Source organism: Oryctolagus cuniculus, chromosome 2 (genome assembly GCF_964237555.1).
Source record: "Oryctolagus cuniculus chromosome 2, mOryCun1.1, whole genome shotgun sequence".
Lineage (NCBI taxonomy): Eukaryota > Metazoa > Chordata > Mammalia > Lagomorpha > Leporidae > Oryctolagus > Oryctolagus cuniculus.
The window spans coordinates 2,767,615-2,795,303 of record NC_091433.1 but is presented as its reverse complement, the minus strand read 5'-3'; the positions used below and the strand labels follow the sequence as shown (position 1 = coordinate 2,795,303).

General features: G+C 57.4%; 1 protein-coding gene across 11 annotated transcripts in view; it reads right to left on the bottom strand.

Annotated features, from left to right (window-relative positions):
• The window catches only part of AFAP1 (actin filament associated protein 1), a 174,946-nt gene that overhangs the window by 42,992 nt on the left and 104,265 nt on the right, over window positions 1–27,689 (bottom strand). For all 11 annotated transcript variants that reach the window (XR_011386175.1, XR_011386174.1, XR_011386176.1 and 8 more), the window contains 3 exons: window positions 11,862–11,966; window positions 9,800–9,881; window positions 2,223–2,372 (listed from right to left, as the gene is read on the bottom strand). Coding sequence is in view for 6 of the 11 variants with exons in the window: in XM_070068012.1 (XP_069924113.1) it covers window positions 2,223–2,372; window positions 9,800–9,881; window positions 11,862–11,966 (337 nt within the window). In the remaining 5 variants the exon portion in view is untranslated. The remainder of the gene's footprint in view (window positions 1–2,222; window positions 2,373–9,799; window positions 9,882–11,861; window positions 11,967–27,689) is intronic.

Below are 27,689 nucleotides of genomic sequence, written 5' to 3'. Positions count from 1 at the left end.
TCTGAAGTCCTGCCCGGCCCTGATGACCGCCCAGGGGTCTCAGCCCCCCGGAGCGTCCTCTCTGCTCAGCACCACGTGGGGTCCCAGCCTGACACCCCCGAGCAGGGACACCTGCCCAGCCTTCCTCCAGGCAGGCGCCCTGGGGAGACCCCTCTGCCCGTGCCAGGCGGGCCCCAGTCTACCGGCGCTGAGTAACGAGCCCCTGGGAGGGAGTTCACCCGATGCACACGCAGCAACCCGCGTCCTGGAGGAGTAGAGGATGAGGTCGGGGCGGGGGCAGGGAAGAACGGCGGAGGACCTGGACCCCTTCCCTCACAAGCCCCACTCTGAGCACAGACCGCGCAGGCTCAGTTCCCCGCTCTCTGCTGAGCCGCCGGCCTGGCCCGCCAGGTGCAGTCGCTCCATTTACCCACCTGACCTTGCTCTCCCAGGCTGAGTGACCGGGCACGCGCTCTCTCGCTCTCTCTCTCTCTGAGTCTGTCCCATTCGTTCTGATGGACGCCCGGCCCCAGTAAACCTCGCCACCTTGCTGACCACTGCTCACCATCTCATGTCTGAATTCTTTCTTGCACAAGGACAGGAATCTACCACCCATTTCCGCTAATAACTCTACCTTTCAAATAAATAAATAAATACATTTTTAAATAGGAAAACAAAACTAAAAACTTGGGTTATTTTTGGCTGGATAATTCTTTCCATCTCGCGATGCTAACTCCTCGCTCACCCAGGGCTGAAGTAAGAGGGGACAATCACATGGCCACGAGCTCAGGAAGGGCACCGTGGCGGCAGCGACTCTGCTGCCCGCTCTGTGACAGCGCCGTGTCACCTGCGTATGCGTCAGCTCTGGGCGGGATCAGGAGGCGGTGGAACGACGAGAGTGACAGCTGGCCCGCCTCTGGGCCTCAGGACCCACCAGGCTCCGAAACCACGGTCCCCTGGTGTGCCACCAGTCTTCCCGCCGCACTCACCCCAGGCGGCCCCTCTGACTGGGACAGGCCCTCCCCGAGAGGCCACCCGGGACCACACGACGCCTTCACTCCTGTCCCCAGACCACCCCCATGTCTTCCCTAAGTGGGCAGCATGAGGCACCCTGGAACCGCAGCTACAAAACCCAGGAGGCAGCTAAGAACTTGCCCGGTTTCCCCTGCAGGACGCAGCACGAGGCTCGGCTCCTGGCTCCTCTGACGTGCGGCACGGACCCCCAGCCCCCGGGACTGTCCCCTGCGCCAGCCCTTTCAGCATGAGCTCACAGGCTGGGAGTCGGCCCCTGCTGGCTAAATTCATCTCTGTGGGTACCGCCCACTCCATGCACTCGGGGCAGCCCCCAAATAAAACCCGACACCCTGGACAGCAGGGACACTGCGGGGGGGGGGGGGGGAGGGAGTAGGAAGAACGACCGTACAAAGGAAAGCAGTGAAGGGCTCACACGGAGGGGAAGCTAGTGTGCAACATGACAGCCTGCCCAAGGTTTGGAGATGGCTGATGCGCGTGGCTTGGGCGCATCGCGTTTCCCTCTTATCAGCAACGCTGCACGGTTCTCCCACTCTTCAGAGGCTGCCCCAGCCGCCCCCAGCCACCCCCCGGTCCAGCTCTTCTCCCTGTTGACCCTCACCCCCTTCTGCTTTCCCCTCCTGGGCCTGACCAGACAGACTGACCATCAGACGGGCTCATTTCTGTGTTACTGGTTTGTACCTGGACTGCACGCCATGAGGACGGGGCTGTTTGGGTCCCCCGTCCCTGGCCAACAGCAGCTGCTGGAGACGAGGGGAGGCGGCCACCAGTGGGGCCAGGTCGGAAGCTGAGGTCCGAGAACCTCGCACTGTGACAAAGCTCCCTCCTGTCTCTCAGCCCCAGGGAAAGAAGCGCGCTCAAGTCCTGGATGTGTGGCCTTTGCACTCCTTCCCTGTTCACCGACGCGCACGTCCCGCTCTAATTTAAGAATACTCACAAGGGTTTGAGAGGACTTGGCAGGATCTAAGAGAGCATTTCCCTTTAAAGTCTTGGAGGACCCTCCGAGATCTCCGCCACGCCCTGCCAGGTCTTCTGCTGATGGGGTGGGGTGGGGGGTGGACGTGAGGCGATTCCCGGGGGACGGTCGCCAGGAGTGCGGGGGCTCAGTGCCCAGCCCTGGCTGCACCTGGCAGCCGCGTACCTGCACGGAGGGCGCTCGCAAGCACCGCACCTGGGGTGCAGGCCCCGACCCTGGCCGAGGCGCAGCTTACCGCACGTGGGCACGTCCTCCTCCGCCGATGAGGTCTGCTCGTCCGTGGACGGCTTTTTCTTTCCCAGGCCGATGATCTTGGTGATTTTTTTCCCAGTGACTTTGGGCACGGTTCCCTTGGCCTCTGACTTGGCACTTTTCTTCCTCTTCACTGTCAACAACGGTCACAAAGCACGTTTAGTTGTACACGTCAATCAGAAAAAATAAAGCAGCAGTCACAACCCACTTCTTTCTCCCCGAGTTTACGCGGCGAGCACCTGCCGTGTGGTAGCTGCTGGGGTCACAGCAGGGAACGGGGCTGCTCTTGGGATCTGAGAACAGCGCACAAACCACGCAGACACACGAGGACGGCAAATGGCGGTGAGCAGCTCGTGGGAATCAAGAACAGGGTCTGGGGAAGTGGCCTCGTGGTCAGAGACTGTTAGGGAGCGGCCTCGCGGTCAGAGAAAGCCTGTCTGGGGCTGGGAGGCGCGGAGAGCTCGGTCACAGAGAGCCCGCCCGCCAATCTCACGGAGGAACATGCGGGCAAGGCCGGCCCCAGCGACGCGCCGCCGGCTGTCAGGCTGCACAAGGCCCGGGGGTCTGCGGGCCGACAGATGCCGGTCCAGCTGCCGTCCGGCTGGCAGAGCCCCTCACCTCCAGGAACCTCCGGGCCACCTGCCGGCCGCCCACCTCCAGCCTGCTCTGCTGTTTGTCCTGGACAGAGTGGACAGAGGCCAGCTAGGAACTAACTGTCAATGCATAAATCCATCAGGATCTTGCGTAGAAGTGGTTCCCTCCGTTTCAGTGTCCCGTGGTGGGGAGCGGGGGGAGACGGCCCCCTCCCTGTGTGCACTCTGCCACCCCGCCCCACTCAGCGAGGTCTGTGCACTGCTCTCACCAGTCCACGTCTGAGGCAGGCGGTCCTGACAGCTAAACACCAGCTCGCCCAGTCTCAGGGCAAACACCGCGTCAGACTGAACGGATGCGGTGTTGGTGGCCCGACCCCCAGCGTGGCTGTGTGTTGGGAGGGGACCTCTAAGTGGACAACTAAGGTGGGACGAGCTTGTTGGGCGAGTCGTTCGACAGGACAGGGTCCCTGCAGGAGGAGGGGACACACGCACGGAAGACAGGCCGCACGAGGGCTCAGGGACAAGGCAGCCGTCTGCAAGCCAGGGAGCGAGGCCGTGCCGGGAGCCAACCCCGACGGTGCCTCCCTGGGGCGTCCAGCCTCCGATGGTGAGGAGCACCGCCTGTGGTTACCCGGGCGGCCCGTGCTGTCCTGTTACAGCTGCACCAGCACAGGAACCGGCACAGCCCCGCACTCTGTGTTACTTCCGACGGTCCGGACGAAGGCCTCAAGTCCGGCAAGGACGCAGGAAGTCCACTCTGCCCTTCCCCCCTTGACTGTAACACACTGAGCGCCCCTCTCAGCCCCAGAGTCCAAAGGCACGGCTCCTCCTTGTCACCACCAGACACATCTGCAGTCGGCACGGCTGGGCGGCTTTGGCTTTGGCGTGACCACACCAGGTGCAGAGGTGGACAGACCCGCGTGGCCGCGTCCAGACATCCCGAGGACAAGCTTTTCCATGGACCTGCCCCAGCTCGGCTTCACAGAGGCTGCTGCTGGCAGAGGACAGTCGAGAGCCAGGTGGGCGCCCAGCGGCAGGCCCGGGAGCCGGGGGCAGCGGCCAGCTCGCCTCACCCAGCTGGGCCTCCAGATTCTCCCCTCGCCGCTGACCTGCTCCTGCCTGGACCCTGGCTCCAGGGCTGAGAGGGGAGTCCGTGCTCTCTGGCCTTGCACACCCACTGGTGAACTTTTCTGCAAAAGCAGAAGTCAGGTCGCACTTGGAAGAGAAAGCGCAGCACGTAGGAACATGAGAAGGAAACCTTCGAGGACGGCGTGAAGCTGTGTCTCAACGGGAGGCAGAACGCAGCGGTGCGAGGGGGTCGGGCAGCAAACCCACAGACTCCCCGGAGTCAGAGCGTGCGAGAGCCCAGACGACGCGGCCGGGCGACGGCAGCTAGACCGCCGAAGCGAGGCTGACTTGGCGTCTGTCAGTCGTCCACACCAGGGCCCGGACAGGCCCTGTGACCCCACAGGCTGCTGGGAGGAAGCAAGCGCACCCACTTGCCCACCGGCAGATGCTCCTGCGCGGGACCTCAGCTCCTGGGCCTCACGGGCTGCAGCACCCACAGCTCACCCACTCGTGCGCCAAAGTTCACGCTGCTCTGGCTCGCCAACGCAGGGGTCCCACCCAGGGGAAGAGGGCGTGAGGGTCGAGCTGCCCCCGCGGCGCGGACCACACGCAGTGGACAGGGACCCCACCCTCAGCTGGGCCCGCACGCGGGGGAGGCTGGGCGGCGCAGGACTGTCTGTGGTCTGCAGACAGCGCCGCGACTCCACCTGGCCGGGCAGGGGCGGCTTCCTGGTAATCCCTCAACCGCAGACTGCCAGGAGTGAGCAGCCGGAGTGCGACCACACAGGAGGCGGTGCGCGGAGCCCTGTGCCGTGACCACACTATACCCAAAGTCCAGGCCAGGGACAGGGCTGCTGTCCGAGCCGAGGTCACCGTCTAATTCCCAAGTACAGAGGGCTGCTCTCAGGAAAAGAAAGCGGGATTTCAAACACAGACGCGTTCACTGACATGCACGTCCAGACACACATCAGCAGAACCTGATTCCACCTGGCACGTCTGGGGAAGAAGCAGAACACAAGGAAATGGAGCAGTAAGCCAAGGCTTGCCGCACGCAACCCCGGAGCGGAACACCAGGCTGTGTGTCAGGGCATCTCAGGCTCTCCCAGCCCTGGTGACACATCGTGTGCCCCAGGGAGACACAGATGGCACCTTCCACAGAACGACTTCCGGTGGGCAGCCAAAATTACACTCAGGACACTCAGAGGAGAGGAGACCAGACCTCGCGCCCTTGCGGCGTGAACCTCTCAATGTGGCCTGGGCTGCCGTCTGACTGGGTGACTTCAAGGCAGCGCAGATAAACGCCTCCTACACTCAAGCAACGAAGGGCAGGGGACAGGTCGCAGGTCCAACGAGCACAGTGTCAGTTCTCACGTTTACGGAAGGAGAGTCCTGCCACACACGGGAGCTATGTATACAACACGCCTGACGGGGGACATGGACTCAGTACACAGTGTGTATACAACACGCCTGACGGGGGACATGGACTCAGTACACAGGGTGTATACAACACACCTGACGGGGGACATGGACTCAGTACACAGTGTGTATACAACACGCCTGACGGGGGACATGGACTCAGTACACACAGTGTGTATACAACACGCCTGACAGGGGACTCGACTCAGTACACACAGGGTGTATACAACACACCTGACGGGGGACATGGACTCAGTACACAGTGTGTATACAACACGCCTGTTGGGGACATGGACTCAGTACGCACAGTGTGTATACAACACGCCTGACGGGGGACATGGACTCAGTACACACAGTGTGTATACAACACGCCTGACGGGTGACATGGACTCAGTACACACAGTGTGTATACAACACGCCTGACGGGGGACATGGACTCAGTACACACAGTGTGTATACAACACGCCTGACGGGGGACTCGACTCAGTATACACAGTGTGTATACAACACGCCTGACGGGGGACATGGACTCAGTACACAGTGTGTATACAACACGCCTGACGGGGGACATGGACTCAGTACACAGGGTGTATACAACACACCTGACGGGGGACATGGACTCAGTACACAGTGTGTATACAACACGCCTGACGGGGGACATGGACTCAGTACACACAGTGTGTATACAACACGCCTGACAGGGGACTCGACTCAGTACACACAGGGTGTATACAACACACCTGACGGGGGACATGGACTCAGTACACAGTGTGTATACAACACGCCTGTTGGGGACATGGACTCAGTACGCACAGTGTGTATACAACACGCCTGACGGGGGACATGGACTCAGTACACACAGTGTGTATACAACACGCCTGACGGGTGACATGGACTCAGTACACACAGTGTGTATACAACACGCCTGACGGGGGACATGGACTCAGTACACACAGTGTGTATACAACACGCCTGACGGGGGACTCGACTCAGTATACACAGTGTGTATACAACACGCCTGACGGGGGACATGGACTCAGTACACAGTGTGTATACAACACGCCTGACGGGGGACATGGACTCAGTACACAGGGTGTATACAACACACCTGACGGGGGACATGGACTCAGTACACAGTGTGTATACAACACGCCTGACGGGGGACATGGACTCAGTACACACAGTGTGTATACAACACGCCTGACAGGGGACTCGACTCAGTACACACAGGGTGTATACAACACACCTGACGGGGGACATGGACTCAGTACACAGTGTGTATACAACACGCCTGTTGGGGACATGGACTCAGTACGCACAGTGTGTATACAACACGCCTGACGGGGGACATGGACTCAGTACACACAGTGTGTATACAACACGCCTGACGGGTGACATGGACTCAGTACACACAGTGTGTATACAACACGCCTGACGGGGGACATGGACTCAGTACACACAGTGTGTATACAACACGCCTGACGGGGGACTCGACTCAGTATACACAGTGTGTATACAACACGCCTGACGGGGGACATGGACTCAGTACACACAGTGTGTATACAACACGCCTGACGGGGGACATGGACTCAGTACACACAGTGTGTATACAACACGCCTGACGGGGGACATGGACTCAGTACACACAGTGTGTATACAACACGCCTGATGGGGGACATGGACTCAGTACACACAGTGTATACAACACGCCTGATGGGGGACATGGACTCAGTACACACAGTGTGTATACAACACGCCTGACGGGGGACATGGACTCAGTACACAGTGTGTATACAACACGCCTGACGGGGGACATGGACTCAGTACACACAGTGTGTATACAACACGCCTGACGGGGGACATGGACTCAGTACACAGTGTGTATACAACACGCCTGACGGGGGACATGGACTCAGTACACAGTGTGTATACAACACGCCTGACGGGGGACATGGACTCAGTACGCACAGTGTGTATACAACACGCCTGACGGGGGACACGGACTCAGTACACACAGTGTGTATACAACACGCCTGACGGGGGACATGGACTCAGTACACAGTGTGTATACAACACGCCTGACGGGGGACATGGACTCAGTACACACAGTGTGTATACAACACGCTGACGGGGGACATGGACTCAGTACACACAGTGTGTATACAACACGCCTGACGGGGACATGGACTCAGTACACAGTGTGTATACAACACGCCTGACAGGGGACATGGACTCAGTACACAGTGTGTATACAACACGCCTGACGGGGGACATGGACTCAGTACACAGTGTGTATACAACACGCCTGACGGGTGACATGGACTCAGTACACACAGGGTGTATACAACACGCCTGTTGGGTGACATGGACTCAGTACACACAGTGTGTATACAACACGCCTGACGGGGGACATGGACTCAGTACACACAGTGTGTATACAACACGCCTGACGGGGGACACGGACTCAGTACACAGTGTATACAACACGCCTGACGGGGGACATGGACTCAGTACACACAGTGTATACAACACGCCTGATGGGGGACATGGACTCAGTACACAGTGTGTATACAACACGCCTGACGGGGGACATGGACTCAGTACACAGGGTGTATACAACACGCCTGACGGGGGACATGGACTCAGTACACACAGTGTGTATACAACACGCCTGACGGGGGACATGGACTCAGTACACACAGGGGGTATACACACGCCTGTTGGGGACATGGACTCAGTACACACAGGGGGTATACACACGCCTGACGGGGGACATGGACTCAGTACACACAGGGGGTATAAAACACGCCTGACAGGGGACTCTACTGAGTACACACAGTGTGTATAAAACATCGCCCGTGTGTCCCTGTCAGTGTATATGTGACAGTCCCCGTGTGTCCCTGTCAGTGTGATCTGTGACAGCACCCGTGTGTCCCTGTCAGTGTGATCTGTGACAGCACCCATGTGTCCTGGCAGTGTGATCTGTGACAGCGCCCGTGTGTCCTGGCAGTGTGATCTGTTACAGTGCCCGTGTGTCCCTGTCAGTGTGATCTGTGACAGCACCCGTGTGTCCGTCAGTGTATATGTGACATCACCCATGTGTCCCTGTCAGTGTATATGTGACAGCGCCCGTGTGTCCCTGTCAGTGTGATCTGTGACAGCACCCATGTGTCCCTGTCAGTGTATATGTGACAGCTTCATGTGTCCCTGTCAGTGTGATCTGTGACAGCGCCCGTGTGTCCCTGTCAGTGTGATCTGTTACAGCACCCATGTGTCCTGGCAGTGTGATCTGTGACAGCGCCCGTGTGTCCTGGCAGTGTGATCTGTTACAGTGCCCGTGTGTCCCTGTCAGTGTGTCTGTGACAGCACCCGTGTGTCCCTGTCAGTGTATATGTGACAGCCTCCGTGTGTCCCTGTCAGTGTGATCTGTGACAGCCCCCGTGTGTCCCTGTCAGTGTGATCTGTGACAGCGCCCGTGTGTCCTGGCAGTGTGATCTGTGACAGCGCCCGTGTGTCCTGTCAGTGTATATGTGACAGCCCCCGTGTGTCCCTGTCAGTTGTATGTGACAGCGCCCGTGTGTCCCTGGCAGTGTATATGTGACAGCGCCCGTGTGTCCCTGGCAGTGTGATCTGTGACAGCGCCCATGTGTCCCTGTCAGTGTATATGTGACAGCCCCCGTGTGTCCCTGGCAGTGTTTATGTGACAGCGCCCGTGTGTCCCTGTCAGTGTGATCTGTGACAGCGCCCGTATGTCCCTGTCAGTGTGATCTGTGACAGCACCCGTGTGTCCCTGTCAGTGTGTCTGTGACAGCACCTGTGTGTCCCTGTCAGTGTATATGTGACATCGCCCGTGTGTCCCTGGCAGTGTATATGTGACAGCACCCGTGTGTCCTGGCAGTGTGATCTGTGACAGCGCCCGTGTGTCCCTGTCAGTGTATATGTGACAGCGCCCGTGTGTCCCTGGCAGTGTATATGTGACAGCGCCCGTGTGTCCCTATCAGTGTGATCTGTGACAGCACCCGTGTGTCCCTGTCAGTATGTCTGACAGCACCCGTGTGTCCCTGTCAGTGTGTCTGTGACAGCACCCGTGTGTCCCTGTCAGTGTGATCTGTGACAGCACCCGTGTGTCCCTGTCAGTGTATATGTGACAGCACCCATGTGTCCCTGTCAGCGTATATGTGACAGCGCCCCTGTGTCCTGGCAGAGTAATGCATGATAGTGGCTCTGTTCTCTGCTTCTGTGGTATATGAGAAGGACACTCACATCTCCAAAGCCCCAGGGCATGCTCATAGGTCGCACTCCCAGGCCCGGTGTGACTGTGTTCACACAAGCCGGCAGTCAGAACTCACCCTGCTCACAGGTGCGAATCCCAGGCCCCGTGTGACTGTTCACACAAGCCGGCAGTCAGAACTCACCCTGCTCACAGGTGCGACTCCCACGCCTGGCGTGACTGTGTTCACACAAGCCGGCAGTCAAAACTCACCCTGCTCTCTTCCATTGCACATGGTAGCTCCATTTTCCACAGCTCCTTCCCCGTCTGAGCTGGGTCTTTCTGATGACAGCTTCTGTAAGGAGAACAAGCGCACGTCACTCTTACAACAGTCCCATTGGCATGGGACGTATGAGAGGTCAAGTACAGCCACGTCAAAGTGAAGGGAAATGGGGACCAACCCACGACGACCCAGAGATCCTAGAGCCGGAGATACAGGCGGCTGCCGAGGGTGCCCTGACCGCTTCACAGGCATTTTCCTTCCAAGCGTGTGGTTCTTGGAGAATCAGCTATTCCGCTGCTGAGCCCAGGGTCGTGGTGCAGCGAGCAAGCCATCTGTGCAACTCTGGTGTCCCGTACTGGAGTGGCAGCTGCTCCATTTCCAATCCAGATCCCTGCTAATGCGCCCTGCAGAGCAGTGGGTGGTGCCCCAGGCACTTGGGCCCCTGCTACTTACATGGTAGACCCAGAGTTCTGGGCTCCTGGCCTTGGCCTGGAGCAGACCCGGCCACTCAGCCGTTGGGGAGTGAGTCAATGGACAGACATGCATGCATGCTCTCCCTCTCTGCATCCTACTGCCTTTCATATAAGTAAATAAAATAAAATCTGTGTTTTAAATAGTTTTTTTGAAAGTCAGAATGACCCAGAGAGAGATACCTTCCATCCACTGGTTCACTCCCCAAATGTCTACAATAGCCAGCGCTGGGCCAGGCCAAAGCCAGGAGCCAGTACCTTCACTGGGGTCCCCCATGTGAGTGGCAGGAGCCCAATCCTCTGGGCCATCTCTGCTGCTTTCCCCAGGCCATCAGCCGGGAGGGAGATCAGAAGTGGGCAGCTGGAACGTGGACTGGAGCCCATGTGGAATGCCGGTGTCGCAGGCAGCAGCTGTACCCACCACGCCACAATGCCGGCTCCATAAAATAAAATCTTAAAATTGTCCACTGAATTCACTTCTGGCATTCACGAGTAACTCGGTGAATGTTAAGTATCTGCTTGTAACAGATACACTCAGAATGTACACAGATTTGAGGCAAATTTCTCAGACCCTCCCCAGGGGGCTGCGATTCGTCAGGTTTCAGCTCGACTACCTGACGGACTGACTACATTAGGATCCCACGGTGGCCTCTGGCCGACACGGTGTTTCCCTCCTCTTCCACCCGAGCACCTGTGGTGCCACCGTGGAGGGAGTGGCCTCACACGTGCCCTGGGCCCTGCCTGCTGCCCAGCCTGCGGCCTTCCCGCTCCATCTGCTCCGTCCACCTGCTCAGTCCCTGTGGCTGCCCACGCCGCCGGTTGGGTCCGCAGGCTCCAGGGCCACACGGGCCAGCTCCTCACAATACGTCTGTTTCTACAGACACAGCTGCCCGTCCTGTCCCTCGGGGGAGTGCTGACTAACTCGGGGCGACAAAGAAGGATCTGTCCGTGCACTGGCAGGGCTGCACAGAGGGTCCAGGCAGCTCCTAGGACACAGACCACCAACTGAAGACTTCGTGGCAGCAGGCCAGGGGTCTCCAAGGACGTGGCGGCTGTTACGCATGAAGCACACAGCTGGTGCCGGGCTGTACACACTGCTGGAGTGCACACTGCTGGGGTACACACTGCTGGGGTGCACACTGCTGGGGTACACAGTGCTGGGGTACACAGTGCTGGGGTATACACTGCTGGAGTGCACACTGCTGGGGTGCACACTGCTGGGGTACACACTGCTGGGGTACACACTGCTGCGGTACACACTGCTGCGGTACACACTGCTGCGGTACACACTGTAGCTCTGCAGAGTGAGCAGGTGGGAGAGGGCGGCAGGCGGGGGCCTGCTCTGCGCGGGTCGGCGTTAGGACGTTCAGCTAGGAAGCGCCTGCTGTACCCCAGACACAGACAGGCCTGCATTCAGAACTCAGCCCTGGGCACTCACTCTCCGTGCGAACCACCACGAGCACGCGGTCTGGGAGGCGAGGACTCGGGCTTGCTACACAGCAGGCACTTGAACGGGAGCAGAGCAGCTGGGGCGCTGGAGCCCCCAGAGTGCTACGGGGACTCCAGTGAGGGCGGCTCTCACCTTCTCCAGCTCCGCCTTGTGCACCGGGGAGCTGGACGGAGGAGGGCACTCCGGGGCCACGGGCCCGCCGCCGCCGCCGCCACCACCGTGGGCCTCCTTGATGACCTGAAAGCAGCAGAGACGCGTGTGAGTGCGCCCAGAGGAGGCCGGATTTCCATAAGGGGCCAACCTCGGGGTCCGGGCGGAGGGATTCGCAGGGCTCTCTTGTTCGCTCATTCACGGCTGCGGGGCCCCCGCAGGCTCTGGGCGCACAGAGCACGAGCGTGCCGCCATCGAGTTTCACCCCACCTCACTCGGATACCACAGACACAGCAAAGGGCCAGCAAGAACGTGGCGGGCATGTAGGACGACAGAACGTGCCACAGAGGACAGAAGACGCTGTGTCACCGAAAACGTGGGTGGCTGCTGCAGCACGAGACCTGGGCACGCCTCGAGGGGTGAAGCTTAAGCCGCGAGAGCAGGCGGCCTGGAGGACCCGGACGTGTGCAGAGGAGTGGGGTGGGGCGAGGCAGGGCACAGCCGGCACGGAGGCCCGTGGTGGACGTGAAGAGTTTAAGGAAACCCCAGAGCGCTGCGAGGAGATGAGGAGGGGGCGCGGGTGCAGGGGGCACGGGAGGAAGTCAGCCGGGCACGCAGGGCACGCCCGGGTGCAGCAGGCACTGGTGGAGAGGCCGCAGGACCTGCCGAGGGTTAGACGAAGGCCCGAGGGCGAGAGAAGAACCTGGGCTGACTCCCGAGTCTGTTCACGGTGACTGAGGGATGCTTGACCCAAGCGGCGGAGACTGAGGAACGGGTCAGGACGAGAGAGGCTGGGTGCATGAGACCCGTCTCCAGCCAGAGCCACAAATAGACAAGGGCGGCAGAGGCCAAAGGTGACGCTGACAGCTGTGGACTGCCTGAGCTCCCTGGGGAGAAGCCAAGACAGAAAAATCCAGATAAGGGGAAAGCCCAAGAGCCTGCGAGCGGTTCCAGGTGGGGTTCAGGGAGTGGAGCTGGTGAGAGCGAGGAGCGAGGAGCTGGAAGGTCAGGGAGCAGGCCGGCGAGGCAGCGGGCATTTCTCTGTGTGGCAGCAGAGCGCGCGGGGCAGGGCGGGAAGGAGAGTCTGTGAAAGGCTGTGTGTGTGCGTGTGGGGGGGTATACACAGGAAGGCCAGGGTCTGACCGACCGCATGTTCTCACATCGGTGCCAGCTGTGTGACCTTGGGGGAGGGTTTTCTCCTCTCTGGGCCTCACGTCCTCATTGGCACAGGCGTGCCAACGGTGACCTGCCTTGCAGGACTGGGGCTAAACTAAGGGAAAGTGAGACCCCACGAGACGCCTGAGCCAGCAGCTGGAGCCACCAAAGCCTGGTGTTCCGAGTGCACAGAGTGACTCCGGGCCAGGCGGAGGGACGCGGGACCCCCGGCCTGCAGGCCACGGCAGCCCACATGGCATCCAGGTGTGGCTCCGCCCACAGGGGCACGCAATCAGACAGATGCCGGCACCTGTGGAACTGACATTCTTGCAACGGAAAAGTTAGCAGCAAAGTTTTCAAAATGTCTCCTCTTCTAACTAGACTGCAATTCTAGTTCCGTCTGGGCAGAAGAGAAAGGCCAGGGCCCCAGATGAGCGTGCAGCAATCCTGCAACGTGATCGCGACAGGCGGCTCCGAGCCCTCTTGGCTCCCACCGGCGCTGGGATCGGAGCCAAGACCTGACAAGAGACCAGGATCACGTTTCCCGCCACTCGGCTGCTCCGCTCTTTCGTGCAGAAAGCAGGAGTGATGTCCACATCTGAGGCCGAGAGAGAAAAGGACATGAAAGGAGCCCGAGACTCACTGCAGGGCCCTCTGTGCGGGCTGAGGTGTGCGCGTGGCCAACGTGGCCAACGTGGCCGTGCTCCACGCCCGCTGCAGACACGGAGGACAGTGGTTCCTCACGCTCACTTGGCTCAGCTGTCTTCATTCCCTGCCCCGTGAGACTCTGCACCTCGCACTGGCAAGGCAGACTTGTCCCTGGTAGGGACACCCGCCTTTTCTCGGGATCCGAGCACGACGGGCAGCCAGCAGACCTGGGTTGGACCATCCTAACACCCGCTCCAGCCGCAGCCGAGGCTGAGCGCCTGTGTCTCGGAGCCGTCTCTGTAACATCCACGGAACAGCATCGCGGGCAGCAGTATGCAGCCCCAGGGCACGAGTGCTGGTGCCGCCCCTTAAACCCCTGCTGGCAGCGCCCACACCCCGCATCAGAGTGCTGGTTCAAGTCCTGGACCCTGCACTTCCAATCCAGCTTCCTCTCACGCCCCGAGAAGGTAGCGGAAGACGGCCCAGGACGCGGGGCCCTGCCACCCGTGTCAGAGACCAGGACTCAGCTCCTGGCTCCAGGCTGATGCGGGCATCTGGGAGTAAACCAGAGGACAGATCTCTTTCTCCCTCTCTCTCTATCCCCCCCCCCCCCATTTCTCCTCTCTGTTGCTCTTTTAAACAAACAAATAAATAAATCTTTAAGAAAAAAAAACGGCTGGCGCCACGGCTCACTAGGCTAATCCTCCGCCGTGCGGCGCCAGCACACCGGGTTCTAGTCCCGGTCGCGGTGCCGGATTCTGTCCCAGTTGCCCCTCTTCCAGGCCAGCTCTCTGCTGTGACCAGGGAGTGCAGTGGAGGATGGCCCAAGTCCTTGGGCCCTGCACCCCATGGGAGACCAGGAGAAGCACCTGGCTCCTGCCATCGGATCAGCGCGGTGCGCCGGCCGCGGCAGCCATTGGAGGGTGAACCAACGGCAAAGGAAGACCTTTCTCTCTGTCTCTCTCTCTCTCACTGTCCACTCTGCCTGTTAAAAAAAAAAGAAAAAAGAAAAAAAACGTGTCGAGCCCAGTACTTCTTCCATAAAGGATATTAAGGAAATCTGAACTTTCCCCCAACAATTACAGCGTTCAATCAATGAAACGTGTTTCAGCTACATAAGCTTGAGCTTGATAAATTCTTCACCTTGCACTGAAAGGCGTTACCCCGTAACATATAGCCTGCCCAAACCCACGACCTTTGACAAGGAAGTTCACTCCACAGCCGTCTCCCCTCCCTGAGCAGGACGTGCAGAGTACTCCGGCAGCACTTCTCAGGCACCTGGCCTCTCGAGAGCAGCTGCGAGGCTGCTGGCTGCTCCCAGCTAAGGGCAGCTCGCCCTCTGAGATCCAGCTGGGGTCCCTCGTCTCCAGGCAGCTGGCTCTGGCCCTGCCCACGTGGTCTTGTGGTGTGGCCAGCCCTGTGCACCTGCCCACGTGGTCTTGTGGTGTGGCCAGCCCTGTGCACCTGCCCATGTGTTTTTCGTGGTGTGGCCAGCCCTGTGCACCTGCCCACGTGGTCTTGTGGTGTGGCCAGCCCTGTGCACCTGCCCACGTGGTCTTGTGGTGTGGCCAGCCCTGTGCACCTGCCCACGTGGTTTTCGTGGTGTGGCCAGCCCTGTGCACCTGCCCACATGGTCTTGTGGTGTGGCCAGCCCTGTGCACCTGCCCACATGGTCTTGTGGTGTGGCCAGCCCTGTGCACCTGCCCACGTGGTCTTCATGGTGTGGCCAGCCCTGTGCACCTGCCCACATGGTCTTCGTGGTGTGGCCAGCCCTGTGCACCTGCCCACGTGGTTTTCCTGGTGGCCAGCCCTGTGCACCTGCCCACGTGGTCTTCATGGTGTGGCCAGCCCTGTGCACCTGCCCACGTGGTCTTCGTGGTGTGGCCAGCCCTGTGCACCTGCCCTCTCTATCAGAACCTGCCCACACCGGCCAGTGTCTCCTAGTGACCCGTGTCATTCTGACGGAAGGGGCTGTGCCTGGCTGTGCTGATGCTCCTAATGCCTTGCCCACATCAGCAACTTCCTAAAGTGGGATCGGGGGCCGGCGCTGTGGCGTAGCAGATAAAGCCGCCGCCTGCAGTGCCGGCATCCCAAATGGATGCCGGTTCAAGTCCCGGCTGCTCCATTCCCATCCAGCTCTCTGCTATGCCCTGGGAAAGCAGTAGAGGATGGCCCAAGTGCTTGAGCCCCTGTACCCGCGTGGGAGGCCTGGAAGAAGTGCCTGGCTGCCGTGGCCACTTGGGGAGTGAACCAGCAGATGAAAGACCTCTCACTCTCTGGCTCTACCCCCCCCCCCCCCCGTAACTCTGCCTTCCAAATAAATAAATATTTTTTTAAAAAGTGTGATCAAATGAGAAAACAACCAGAGAATGAAGAAATAAGCTGGACTTTAGATTTTTTATGAGAATGAAAAACTGAAGGAAAGAAGCTGGGCTATTTAAAAAACAACAACAACAACAACTAAGTAGAATTGCCTGACACAGTCCCCAGTCCTCTGCACTGAGTTCTGAAACCCTCAGGGGTCAAGAAGTCTTGTTAAAGGCCGGCAGACAGAAAACCCTCTGGCATCAACAGGCCCTGCCCTGCCCTGCCCTAGCGCCTGCTGGCTAACTTCCTCCAGCCGTCCCGGCCACGGGCACTGCTCCCGTCAGCAGCCAGGGGAGGCCGTCACCAGAGGCAGCTCAGGAAATCACCTCCCAGAGGCCACTGTCCAACCCAACCCGGACCGTGTGGGTGCTGGGAACACTGCACAGGTCTGGTCCCCAGTCATGAACCTTCCTCACTCTTGTGGGGCGGAGCTGTGCTTCCCAAGGCGCACAGGAAGGACCAGGGAGACACAGAAGGGAAGCTCGGGCCGGGCAGGATGGACCACGGCACCGTGGCACCGAGGGGTCATTTACCCCCTGAGGCTGGACAGGAACCCTGGTGGGCGGGGGGGGGGGCACTACTGAGAAGACTGTCGCTCCCCCTCTTCGTGGAGGAGCAACACTGAACCCTGCTTAGGCTTCATATCCGAGTCACGGCACCATTATGTCGCTCCCCCTCTTCGTGGAGGAGCAACACAGGACCCTGCGCTGTTCTTTTTGTCTGCTCGGCCCTCCCCGGGTTTGCTGCTGGTTCTTCCCGGGTTGGCTACTATCCCTTCCACCTCCGTGGAAGGGCAGTTCCCCCTGGCCGCATTCCCCACTTCCGCAGGGGAGCGGCACACCGCCGGCCGGCTCTCTGGGGGCTGCACGGGTTCCCTTAGATGTTCCCCATAGATGTTCCTGGTGCATGCCGTCTCTCTCCTCCTTTATAGTCCTCCTCCGCCAATCCCAACTCGGCTGAGTACGCTGCTCTCCAATCAGGAGCAAGTCCTACAGTTAATTGGTTGAACTGGAGGCAGCTGTGCGGAAGCTGTTTACTTCTCTCCCAGCGCCATATTGTGGGAGAGCAGATGCATAGAATAAGTCCTAATTCGAGTAACTTAGTCCAGTCCGGATTGCTCCCCACAGATCCCCCTTTCTTTTTATTTTTTAGCGTTGATACGCGCCTGTCTTCGGTGTCCCGCGGAACACACTCTGCTCTACTTGCTAGAGTTGCCACAGGCTCTTACAAGTCCTATCAATCAGGAAAACCGAATCCGGGTCCTCTCTTCGCCATTGTGAGGAGGTTTTTAGGCGCTGATGCATGCCTGTGTTCGGTGCCCTGCAGCGCATGCTCTGCTCTGCCTGCAGGGGACTTACAAAACCTATCAGGCAAACCGAATCCAAGCCTTCTCATTGCCTTATTGTGGGGGAGACTTATTAGTGTTGGTTCGTGCCTATCTTCGGTGACCTGCAGCTCATAAGCTGCTAGCTGCCCGCAGGTGCTCATCGCCTCACTTGATTAGGCAGACCGAATCCAAGCCTTCTAATTGGCATGTTGAGGGGAGGCCTTATTTTTCTCTATTTCTCTATCTCCGGGCATTTCTATTTCTCCCATTTTACTTCTGTCTGCCAACATTCCTATTTCTCTTTTACTTCACTTCCAAACTTCTGTTTCTCTTATCCCTGCGGCTTTCCGGCACCTCGCCCCGCCGGCGGGTTCCCGGCTCTGCGCCGCTTCAGCCCGCGCGCCTCTCTGCGCGGCTTCCCGGCTTTGCGCGGTCCGCGGTCTCCACGCTTAACCCTTTCGCGTCTGAACCACGGCCTACGCCAGCGTTCCCTATCTATTCACGCCCCGTGCTCTCTCTGCACGCGGCGGCTTCCGCGAGTAACACAGCGTAGCTTGCGTCTCTGCCACTAGGATTCAATCTAAGTTCCCCGGGCTAGCCTGGCGAATTCAACCCAGCGTACGTCTCCGCCCCACGATCTGGCTTCCCGTCCTTTGCTCCCCGGGCTAATCAGACGGATCCCAATCTGGCTTACGTCTCAGCTTCTGGTTTTAACTTTTCGCCCCCTATTCCCGGGCTAACTTGAGAATCCCAAAGTGGCTTTCGTTTCCGCCTTGGCCTGCCCCCCGCGGCTTCAATTTCCCTAACATTTTTCTCTACCCGGTATGTTTCCCCAAACTTTCCTCCAACGATATTCCTCCCTCATTTCTCCTGGCCTCTCCCCACAGTCCGCGTCCGAGTCTGTTTGTTCTAGCTTTCCCTTTCGCTTTCGACCTTAGAGATTTCTCCCAGCTTCCCCCCGTAGTCCGTATCCGAGTCTATGCCTAGGCTTTCAATAGCTTCTTCCGGCTCCTTTTTCGTCCGGCTTTTCCCTAGGCTGTTTGCTAGTTTCTCTCTCCGATATTTTCCCTAGTTCTTCCCGTTTCTTCCCTCCTAAGTTTGCTATCCGTCCTAGGTTTCCTATCCAAGCTAGGTTTCCTATCCGAGTCACGGCACCACTTGCTGCTCCTCCGCACGCGGAGGAGCCGCACCGGACCGGGCGCTTGTTGTTCCCTTTTTTTACAAGTCCTTTCTATAGTAAAGTAAGAATAAGTAAACAGCAAACTCCCAAAGCAAGAATGAGTAGAGAGAAATGAGAAAGAACGAAGTAACGAACTTCCCCGCGAACTCTCCAACGCACTCTCCAACCAACCCACACCACCATGCCGTCTCTCTCCTCCTATATAGTCCTCTCCACCAATCCCAACTCGGCTGCCCACACGCCGAGCACGCCGCTCTCCTCCAATCAGGAGCAGCTCCTGCAGCTTGTCAAGTTGGTGAGAGGCAGCTGGGTAGAAGCTGTTTACTTCTCTCCCAGCGCCATATTGTGGGAGAGCAGATGCATAGAATAAATCTTAATTCCAGTAACAGTATAGTCCGAATTGCTCCCCACAGAAGACAGCATGGCCAGTCTTCGCAGCCCGCCGGCGAGCTCGGGTTGTCCTCATGAAACTCCATCCTGGGTCTCTGCACACTGCCAAGTGCACCTGCAGGTAATGCAATCAAGGAAGGGCTGACCACTCCAGTTCCTTTAACAAGCACAGACGAGGCTTCTGCACCAACGCACTTCTACTTACAGAGCCAAGTTCTACGGATGCTCAGCACGCATTTAAGAAAACTGGGTCCAAACAGAATCACCAGTCCTCCAAAAACAAACTGGTATATGTTTTGTGGTGTTTTGTTTGCTTTTAACTAGAGCCCTCGTCTTCAGAAACACAAGCTCTGCACATTTTTGAGGAAACCTGACCACTCTGTTTCTGGGAATACTGGCTCCTGTCTTCTGCTTGACCCCACACAATGGCTCACGCTTTCAGCCTCTGTGTACACACACACACATGCACACAGAGAGAGAGAGACAGAGAGACAGAGAGAGACAGAGAGGGAGGGAGGGAGGGAGAGAGAGAGGGAGGGAGGGAGAGAGGGAGGGAGGAGATAGAGACGGAGAGAGGGAGGGAGAGAGGGAGGAGATAGAGACGGAGAGAGGGAGGGAGAGAGGGAGGGAGGGAGGTAGAGACGGAGAGAGGGAGGGAGGGAGGGAGGAGATAGAGACGGAGAGAGGGAGGGAGAGAGGGAGGGAGGGAGGTAGAGACGGAGAGAGGGAGGGAGGGAGGGAGGAGATAGAGACGGAGAGAGAGAGACAGAGAGAGAGGGAGGGAGATAGAGACGGAGGGAGGGAGGGAGATAGAGACAGAGAGAGGGAGGGAGGGAGGGAGATAGAGAGGGAGGGAGGGAGGGAGGGAGATAGAGACGGAGAGAGGGAGGGAGGGAGAGAGGGAGGGAGGGAGAAGGAGGGAGGGAGGGAGAAGGAGGGAGGGAGGGGGTCAGCCAGTTTTGGCAAGAGCTGTAGGCAGCGTAAGTTGCAGGCAGGAAGGAGAAGCAGATTTGGCACCAACTCCCGCAGGATGCCTGCAAAGTCACGTGACGGTGAAGCATTCTTCGTGCTTCTTGTAACTGACAAAGGGCACGTGTGACTTAGTTAAGAGACGTGTACTTCTTAGGTCAAAGCCGTGTTTCCGCATACAACAAGTCCACAGCATAAGTTTTGGTCGCTGTGCGATAACACAGTTCATATAAATAAACGCCCAGCGAAACAACTTATGCTGGAGGAATCCAAAGAGATGACCCAGCAACAGCTTCCTATTCCCCGCGTGCTGGAGTTCTACGCGTGTGCTTGCCTCGTCCTCTCATTCCACAGGGCAGTTCTGCCAAGTGTCACATCCACTCGATGGACGGGGACGGGTGTGCTGAGCCAGCAGGTCCTGCGCTCCAGGCGTTCCAGGCACACAAGCCGGATTTCCAGACACCTGCCCCTTCCTGCCACTCCAACGCAACTCCAGGGAAGTGGCTTGTTTATTTTATGATAGCTCCATCGCTACAAAGTTTTACGTCACTCTGGAGGGAAAACAAGCAAACACACAGCAAATAAACTAGTAAAGATTTGCAAGATTTGAAAATGCAGGGAAGGACGACCTACAGCCCTCACACGTGCCCCGGGGCACTCGTCCCCACCGTGGTGTTGGCACAAGTCAAGTCTACAAAGCTGTAAGCTACAAAGTCACACACAGTTCTGGGAGCACGGGAGGAGTCAATTACAAGGCAAGCACAAACATGAGTTTTAAAAATGAGCAACCAGCCGGCGCTGCGGCTCACTAGGCTAATCCTCCACCTAGCGGCGCCGGCACACCGGGTTCTAGTCCCGGTCGGGGCACCGGATTCTGTCCCGGTTGCCCCTCTTCCAGGCCAGCTCTCTGCTGTGGCCCAGGAGTGCAGTGGAGGATGGCCCAAGTGCTTGGGCCCTGCACCCGCATGGGAGCCCAGGAGAAGCACCTGGCTCCTGCCTTCCGATCAGCGCGGTGGCGGCCATTGGAGGGTGAACCAACGGCAAAAGGAAGACTTTTCTCTCTGTCTCTCTCTCTCACTGTCCACTCCTCCTATCAAAAATAAAAAAAAAAAAAAAAAATAAAATAAAATAAAAATGAGCAACCATTTCTAAAGTAAGCAATATATTCTCAAATATATCAAAGAAGATATCGCAGCAGACAACAGAAAATACGTGCAGCTGAATAACAGAAGCACACAACATCAGAACACGCAGGACGCAGCTAGGACTGCGTAGAAGGGACGGGTAGTTCTGTTCCAATGTTTTTGGGGAAGCAGAAGCCCAGGAAGAGAGAAAAGAGATCCAGTCCACAAGTGTGTGTTCACCGCCAAAGGCCCGCGGTGGCCAGGGCTGGGCCAAGCCGAAGCCAGGAGCCAAGCAGTCAGTCCAGGTCTCCCATGTGGGCGGCCGACCAAGGACGCACTGCCTCCCTGGGTGTGCGCTGGCGGGAGAGGAGCAGGGGCGCACACAGCATCCTGCCATGCAGAGGCGGGGAGTGGGCGGACCCTCCGGGGAGTGGGGGCGCACACAGCATCCTGCCATGCAGAGAGGTGGGGAGTGGGGCGGACCCTCCGGGAGGCCCCTGCTTCCCTTCCACAGCCCAGTGCGGCCGAGCCTCGGAAGCGGAAGACACAGCCAGCAGTCTTCTCCCCGGACTGCAGCGCAGGGACCACCGCTCGGTCACCAGCCCGAGGCAAGGCAGACCCAGCGTGCTGGCTCGGCGGCACACGTGGGAGACCGCCACGCTGCCCGCGGCTCCCTGACCCCCGCCGGGCAGGTGGAAAATTCCAGACCCACCACTCACTCACACCTTCTGGACACAGTGGGAGTGAATCCAAGTCCAGATCTGTCCCAACCACGCCGCAGGTCAGCAGGGGACAGGCCTTGCCCTGGACAGCGGGGCCTTACGTCCCCCACTGTCCTCTCACAGAGACGGCCAGCAACCATTCGCAGGACAGCAGGGGACAGGCCTGGCCCTGGACCGCGGGGCCTTACCTCCCCCTCTGCCCTCTCAGGTGGACGGACGGCAACCACGCCACAGGACAGCAGGGGACAGGCCTGGCCCTGGACCGCGGGGCCTAACCTCCCCCTCCGCCCTCTCAGATGGATGGACGGCAATGCGAACTCAACACAAGCAACTCTAGGGCAGCTCTGCCACCAAAGTGATCAGAGACTGAACTAACCATGACGGAAACGTAGCGCACTTAACAGAAACAGGACAGCACGCAGGAAGAAGAGCGGAATTCCGGCAGAGGCAGAAACGGTTTTAGAAGGAAGGGAAGGCAAGACCTCAGAGAAGGATCTCACGGTCCTTGCTGGAAAAGGAGCGTGGGGAGGGTCTCCGGCTCCCCCTTCACCTGCCCTGCGGGGCTTGCTAACTTGTTCTAACAGGAGATACAGTAGACTACTTCTCTGGACTGCTGCTTTCTGGACACACAGACGACGTCTCCCAACATCCCTTGCAGCTCTGGCCAAGGCACTCACGTGAGGAGAAGTGACAGAAACTCTGGCGCTGAAAACAGCCTGTGTCATCTGGGTTTCCAAACAATCACCAGGGGCCAGTGAGTTCACTGAGATGCAGCGATGGCCACTCAGTGCAGGCTGCAGTGTACACAGCCAGCTCACAGCCTGTAGCTGTGTGTTCACCGTCTACAGGGTACACATAGAGAGCTCACAGCCTGTACCTGTGTGTTCACCGTCTACAGGGTACACAGTCAGCTCACAGCCTGTACCTGTGTGTTCACCGTCTACAGGGTACACATAGAGAGCTCACAGCCTGTACCTGTGTGTTCACCATCTACAGGGTACACAGTCAGCTCACAGCCTGTACCTGTGTGTTCACCGTCTACAGGGTACACATAGAGAGCTCACAGCCTGTACCTGTGTGTTCAGCGTCTACAGTGTGCACAGTCAGCTCACAGCCTGTACCTGTGTGTTCACCGTCTACAGTGTACACAGCCAGCTCACAGCCTGTACCTGTGTGTTCACCATCTACAGGGTACACAGTCAGCTCACAGCCTGTACCTGTGTGTTCACCATCTACAGTGTGCACAGTCAGCTCACAGCCTGTACCTGTGTGTTCACTGTCTACAGTGTACACAGTCAGCTCACAGCCTGTACCTGTGTGTTCACCGTCTACAGCGTACACAGTCAGCTCACAGCCTGTACCTGTGTGTTCACCGTCTACAGGGTACACAGCCAGCTCAGCCTGTACCTGTGTGTTCACCGTCTACAGTGTACACAGTCAGCTCACAGCCTGTACCTGTGTGTTCACCGTCTACAGGGTACACAGCCAGCTCACAGCCTGTACCTGTGTGTTCACCGTCTACAGTGTACACAGTCAGCTCAGCCTGTACCTGTGTGTTCACCGTCTACAGTGTACACAGCTCACAGCCTGTACCTGTGTGTTCACTGTCTACAGTGTATACAGTCAGCTCACAGCCTGTACCTGTGTGTTCACCGTCTACAGTGTACACAGTCAGCTCACAGCCTGTACCTGTGTGTTCACCGTCTACAGTGTACACAGTCAGCTCACAGCCTGTACCTGTGTGTTCACCATCTACAGGGTACACAGTCAGCTCACAGCCTGTACCTGTGTGTTCACCATCTACAGGGTACACAGCTCACAGCCTGTACCTGTGTGTTCACCGTCTACAGTGTACACAGTCAGCTCACAGCCTGTAGCTGTGTGTTCACCGTCTACAGTGTACACAGTCAGCTCACAGCCTGTACCTGTGTGTTCACTGTCTACAGTGTACACAGTCAGCTCACAGCCTGTACCTGTGTGTTCACTGTCTACAGGGTACACAGCCAGCTCACAGCCTGTACCTGTGTGTTCACCGTCTACAGTGTACACAGTCAGCTCAGCCTGTACCTGTGTGTTCACCGTCTACAGTGTACACAGCTCACAGCCTGTACCTGTGTGTTCACTGTCTACAGTGTATACAGTCAGCTCACAGCCTGTACCTGTGTGTTCACCGTCTACAGTGTACACAGTCAGCTCACAGCCTGTACCTGTGTGTTCACCGTCTACAGTGTACACAGTCAGCTCACAGCCTGTACCTGTGTGTTCACCATCTACAGGGTACACAGTCAGCTCACAGCCTGTACCTGTGTGTTCACCATCTACAGGGTACACAGCTCACAGCCTGTACCTGTGTGTTCACCGTCTACAGTGTACACAGTCAGCTCACAGCCTGTAGCTGTGTGTTCACCGTCTACAGTGTACACAGTCAGCTCACAGCCTGTACCTGTGTGTTCACTGTCTACAGTGTACACAGTCAGCTCACAGCCTGTACCTGTGTGTTCACTGTCTACAGGGTACACAGTCAGCTCACAGCCTGTACCTGTGTGTTCACCGTCTACAGGGTACACAGCCAGCTCAGCCTGTACCTGTGTGTTCACCATCTACAGGGTACACAGTCAGCTCACAGTCTGTACCTGTGTGTTCACCATCTACAGTGTGCACAGTCAGCTCACAGCCTGTACCTGTGTGTTCACTGTCTACAGTGTACACAGTCAGCTCACAGCCTGTACCTGTGTGTTCACCGTCTACAGTGTACACAGCTCACAGCCTGTACCTGTGTGTTCACTGTCTACAGTGTATACAGTCAGCTCACAGCCTGTACCTGTGTGTTCACCGTCTACAGTGTACACAGTCAGCTCACAGCCTGTACCTGTGTGTTCACCGTCTACAGTGTACACAGTCAGCTCACAGCCTGTACCTGTGTGTTCACCATCTACAGGGTACACAGTCAGCTCACAGCCTGTACCTGTGTGTTCACCATCTACAGGGTACACAGCTCACAGCCTGTACCTGTGTGTTCACCGTCTACAGTGTACACAGTCAGCTCACAGCCTGTAGCTGTGTGTTCACTGTCTACAGTGTACACAGTCAGCTCACAGCCTGTACCTGTGTGTTCACCGTCTACAGTGTACACAGCTCACAGCCTGTACCTGTGTGTTCACTGTCTACAGTGTACACAGTCAGCTCACAGCCTGTACCTGTGTGTTCACCGTCTACAGTGTACACAGTCAGCTCACAGCCTGTACCTGTGTGTTCACCGTCTACAGTGTACACAGTCAGCTCACAGCCTGTACCTGTGTGTTCACCATCTACAGGGTACACAGTCAGCTCACAGCCTGTACCTGTGTGTTCACCATCTACAGGGTACACAGCTCACAGCCTGTACCTGTGTGTTCACCGTCTACAGTGTACACAGTCAGCTCACAGCCTGTAGCTGTGTGTTCACCGTCTACAGTGTACACAGTCAGCTCACAGCCTGTACCTGTGTGTTCACTGTCTACAGTGTACACAGTCAGCTCACAGCCTGTACCTGTGTGTTCACTGTCTACAGGGTACACAGTCAGCTCACAGCCTGTACCTGTGTGTTCACCGTCTACAGGGTACACAGCCAGCTCAGCCTGTACCTGTGTGTTCACCATCTACAGGGTACACAGTCAGCTCACAGTCTGTACCTGTGTGTTCACCATCTACAGTGTGCACAGTCAGCTCACAGCCTGTACCTGTGTGTTCACTGTCTACAGTGTACACAGTCAGCTCACAGCCTGTACCTGTGTGTTCACCGTCTACAGTGTACACAGCTCACAGCCTGTACCTGTGTGTTCACTGTCTACAGTGTATACAGTCAGCTCACAGCCTGTACCTGTGTGTTCACCGTCTACAGTGTACACAGTCAGCTCACAGCCTGTACCTGTGTGTTCACCGTCTACAGTGTACACAGTCAGCTCACAGCCTGTACCTGTGTGTTCACCATCTACAGGGTACACAGTCAGCTCACAGCCTGTACCTGTGTGTTCACCATCTACAGGGTACACAGCTCACAGCCTGTACCTGTGTGTTCACCGTCTACAGTGTACACAGTCAGCTCACAGCCTGTAGCTGTGTGTTCACCGTCTACAGTGTACACAGTCAGCTCACAGCCTGTACCTGTGTGTTCACTGTCTACAGGGTACACAGCCAGCTCACAGCCTGTACCTGTGTGTTCACCGTCTACAGTGTACACAGCCAGCTCACAGCCTGTACCTGTGTGTTCACCATCTACAGGGTACACAGCCAGCTCAGCCTGTACCTGTGTGTTCACCATCTACAGGGTACACAGTCAGCTCACAGTCTGTACCTGTGTGTTCACCATCTACAGTGTGCACAGTCAGCTCACAGCCTGTACCTGTGTGTTCACCGTCTACAGTGTACACAGTCAGCTCACAGCCTGTACCTGTGTGTTCACCGTCTACAGTGTACACAGCCAGCTCACAGCCTGTACCTGTGTGTTCACCGTCTACAGTGTACACAGTCAGTTCACAGCCTGTACCTGTGTGTTCACCGTCTACAGTGTACACAGCCAGCTCACAGCCTGTACCTGTGTGTTCACCGTCTACAGGGTACACAGCCAGCTCAGCCTGTACCTGTGTGTTCACCATCTACAGGGTACACAGTCAGCTCACAGTCTGTACCTGTGTGTTCACCATCTACAGTGTGCACAGTCAGCTCACAGCCTGTACCTGTGTGTTCACCGTCTACAGTGTACACAGCCAGCTCACAGCCTGTACCTGTGTGTTCACCGTCTACAGGGTACACAGCCAGCTCAGCCTGTACCTGTGTGTTCACCATCTACAGGGTACACAGTCAGCTCACAGCCTGTACCTGTGTGTTCACCATCTACAGTGTGCACAGTCAGCTCACAGCCTGTACCTGTGTGTTCACCGTCTACAGGGTACACAGCCAGCTCAGCCTGTACCTGTGTGTTCACCATCTACAGGGTACACAGTCAGCTCACAGCCTGTACCTGTGTGTTCACCGTCTACAGTGTACACAGTCAGCTCACAGCCTGTACCTGTGTGTTCACCGTCTACAGTGTACACAGCCAGCTCACAGCCTGTACCTGTGTGTTCACCGTCTACAGGGTACACAGCCAGCTCAGCCTGTACCTGTGTGTTCACCATCTACAGGGTACACAGTCAGCTCACAGCCTGTACCTGTGTGTTCACCATCTACAGTGTACACAGCCAGCTCACAGCCTGTACCTGTGTGTTCACTGTCTACAGTGTACACAGTCAGCTCACAGCCTGTACCTGTGTGTTCACCATCTACAGTGTACACAGCCAGCTCACAGCCTGTACCTGTGTGTTCACCATCTACAGGGTACACAGTCAGCTCACAGTCTGTACCTGTGTGTTCACCGTCTACAGTGTACACAGCCAGCTCACAGCCTGTACCTGTGTTCACCGTCTACAGTGTACACAGCCAGCTCACAGCCTGTACCTGTGTGTTCACCGTCTACAGTGTACACAGCTCACAGCCTGTACCTGTGTGTTCACTGTCTACAGTGTACACAGTCAGCTCACAGCCTGTACCTGTGTGTTCACCGTCTACAGTGTACACAGCCAGCTCACAGCCTGTACCTGTGTGTTCACCGTCTACAGTGTACACAGCTCACAGCCTGTACCTGTGTGTTCACCATCTACAGGGTACACAGTCAGCTCACAGCCTGTACCTGTGTGTTCACCATCTACAGGGTACACAGCTCACAGCCTGTACCTGTGTGTTCACCATCTACAGGGTACACAGCCAGCTCACAGCCTGTACCTGTGTGTTCACCGTCTACAGTGTACACAGCCACAGCTCACAGCCTGTTCTTGTGTGTTCACTGTCACGCATGAGATGGCGTGGAGTAGAGATGATCATCATGCTTCCGTCTCACATGGAAGAATAATT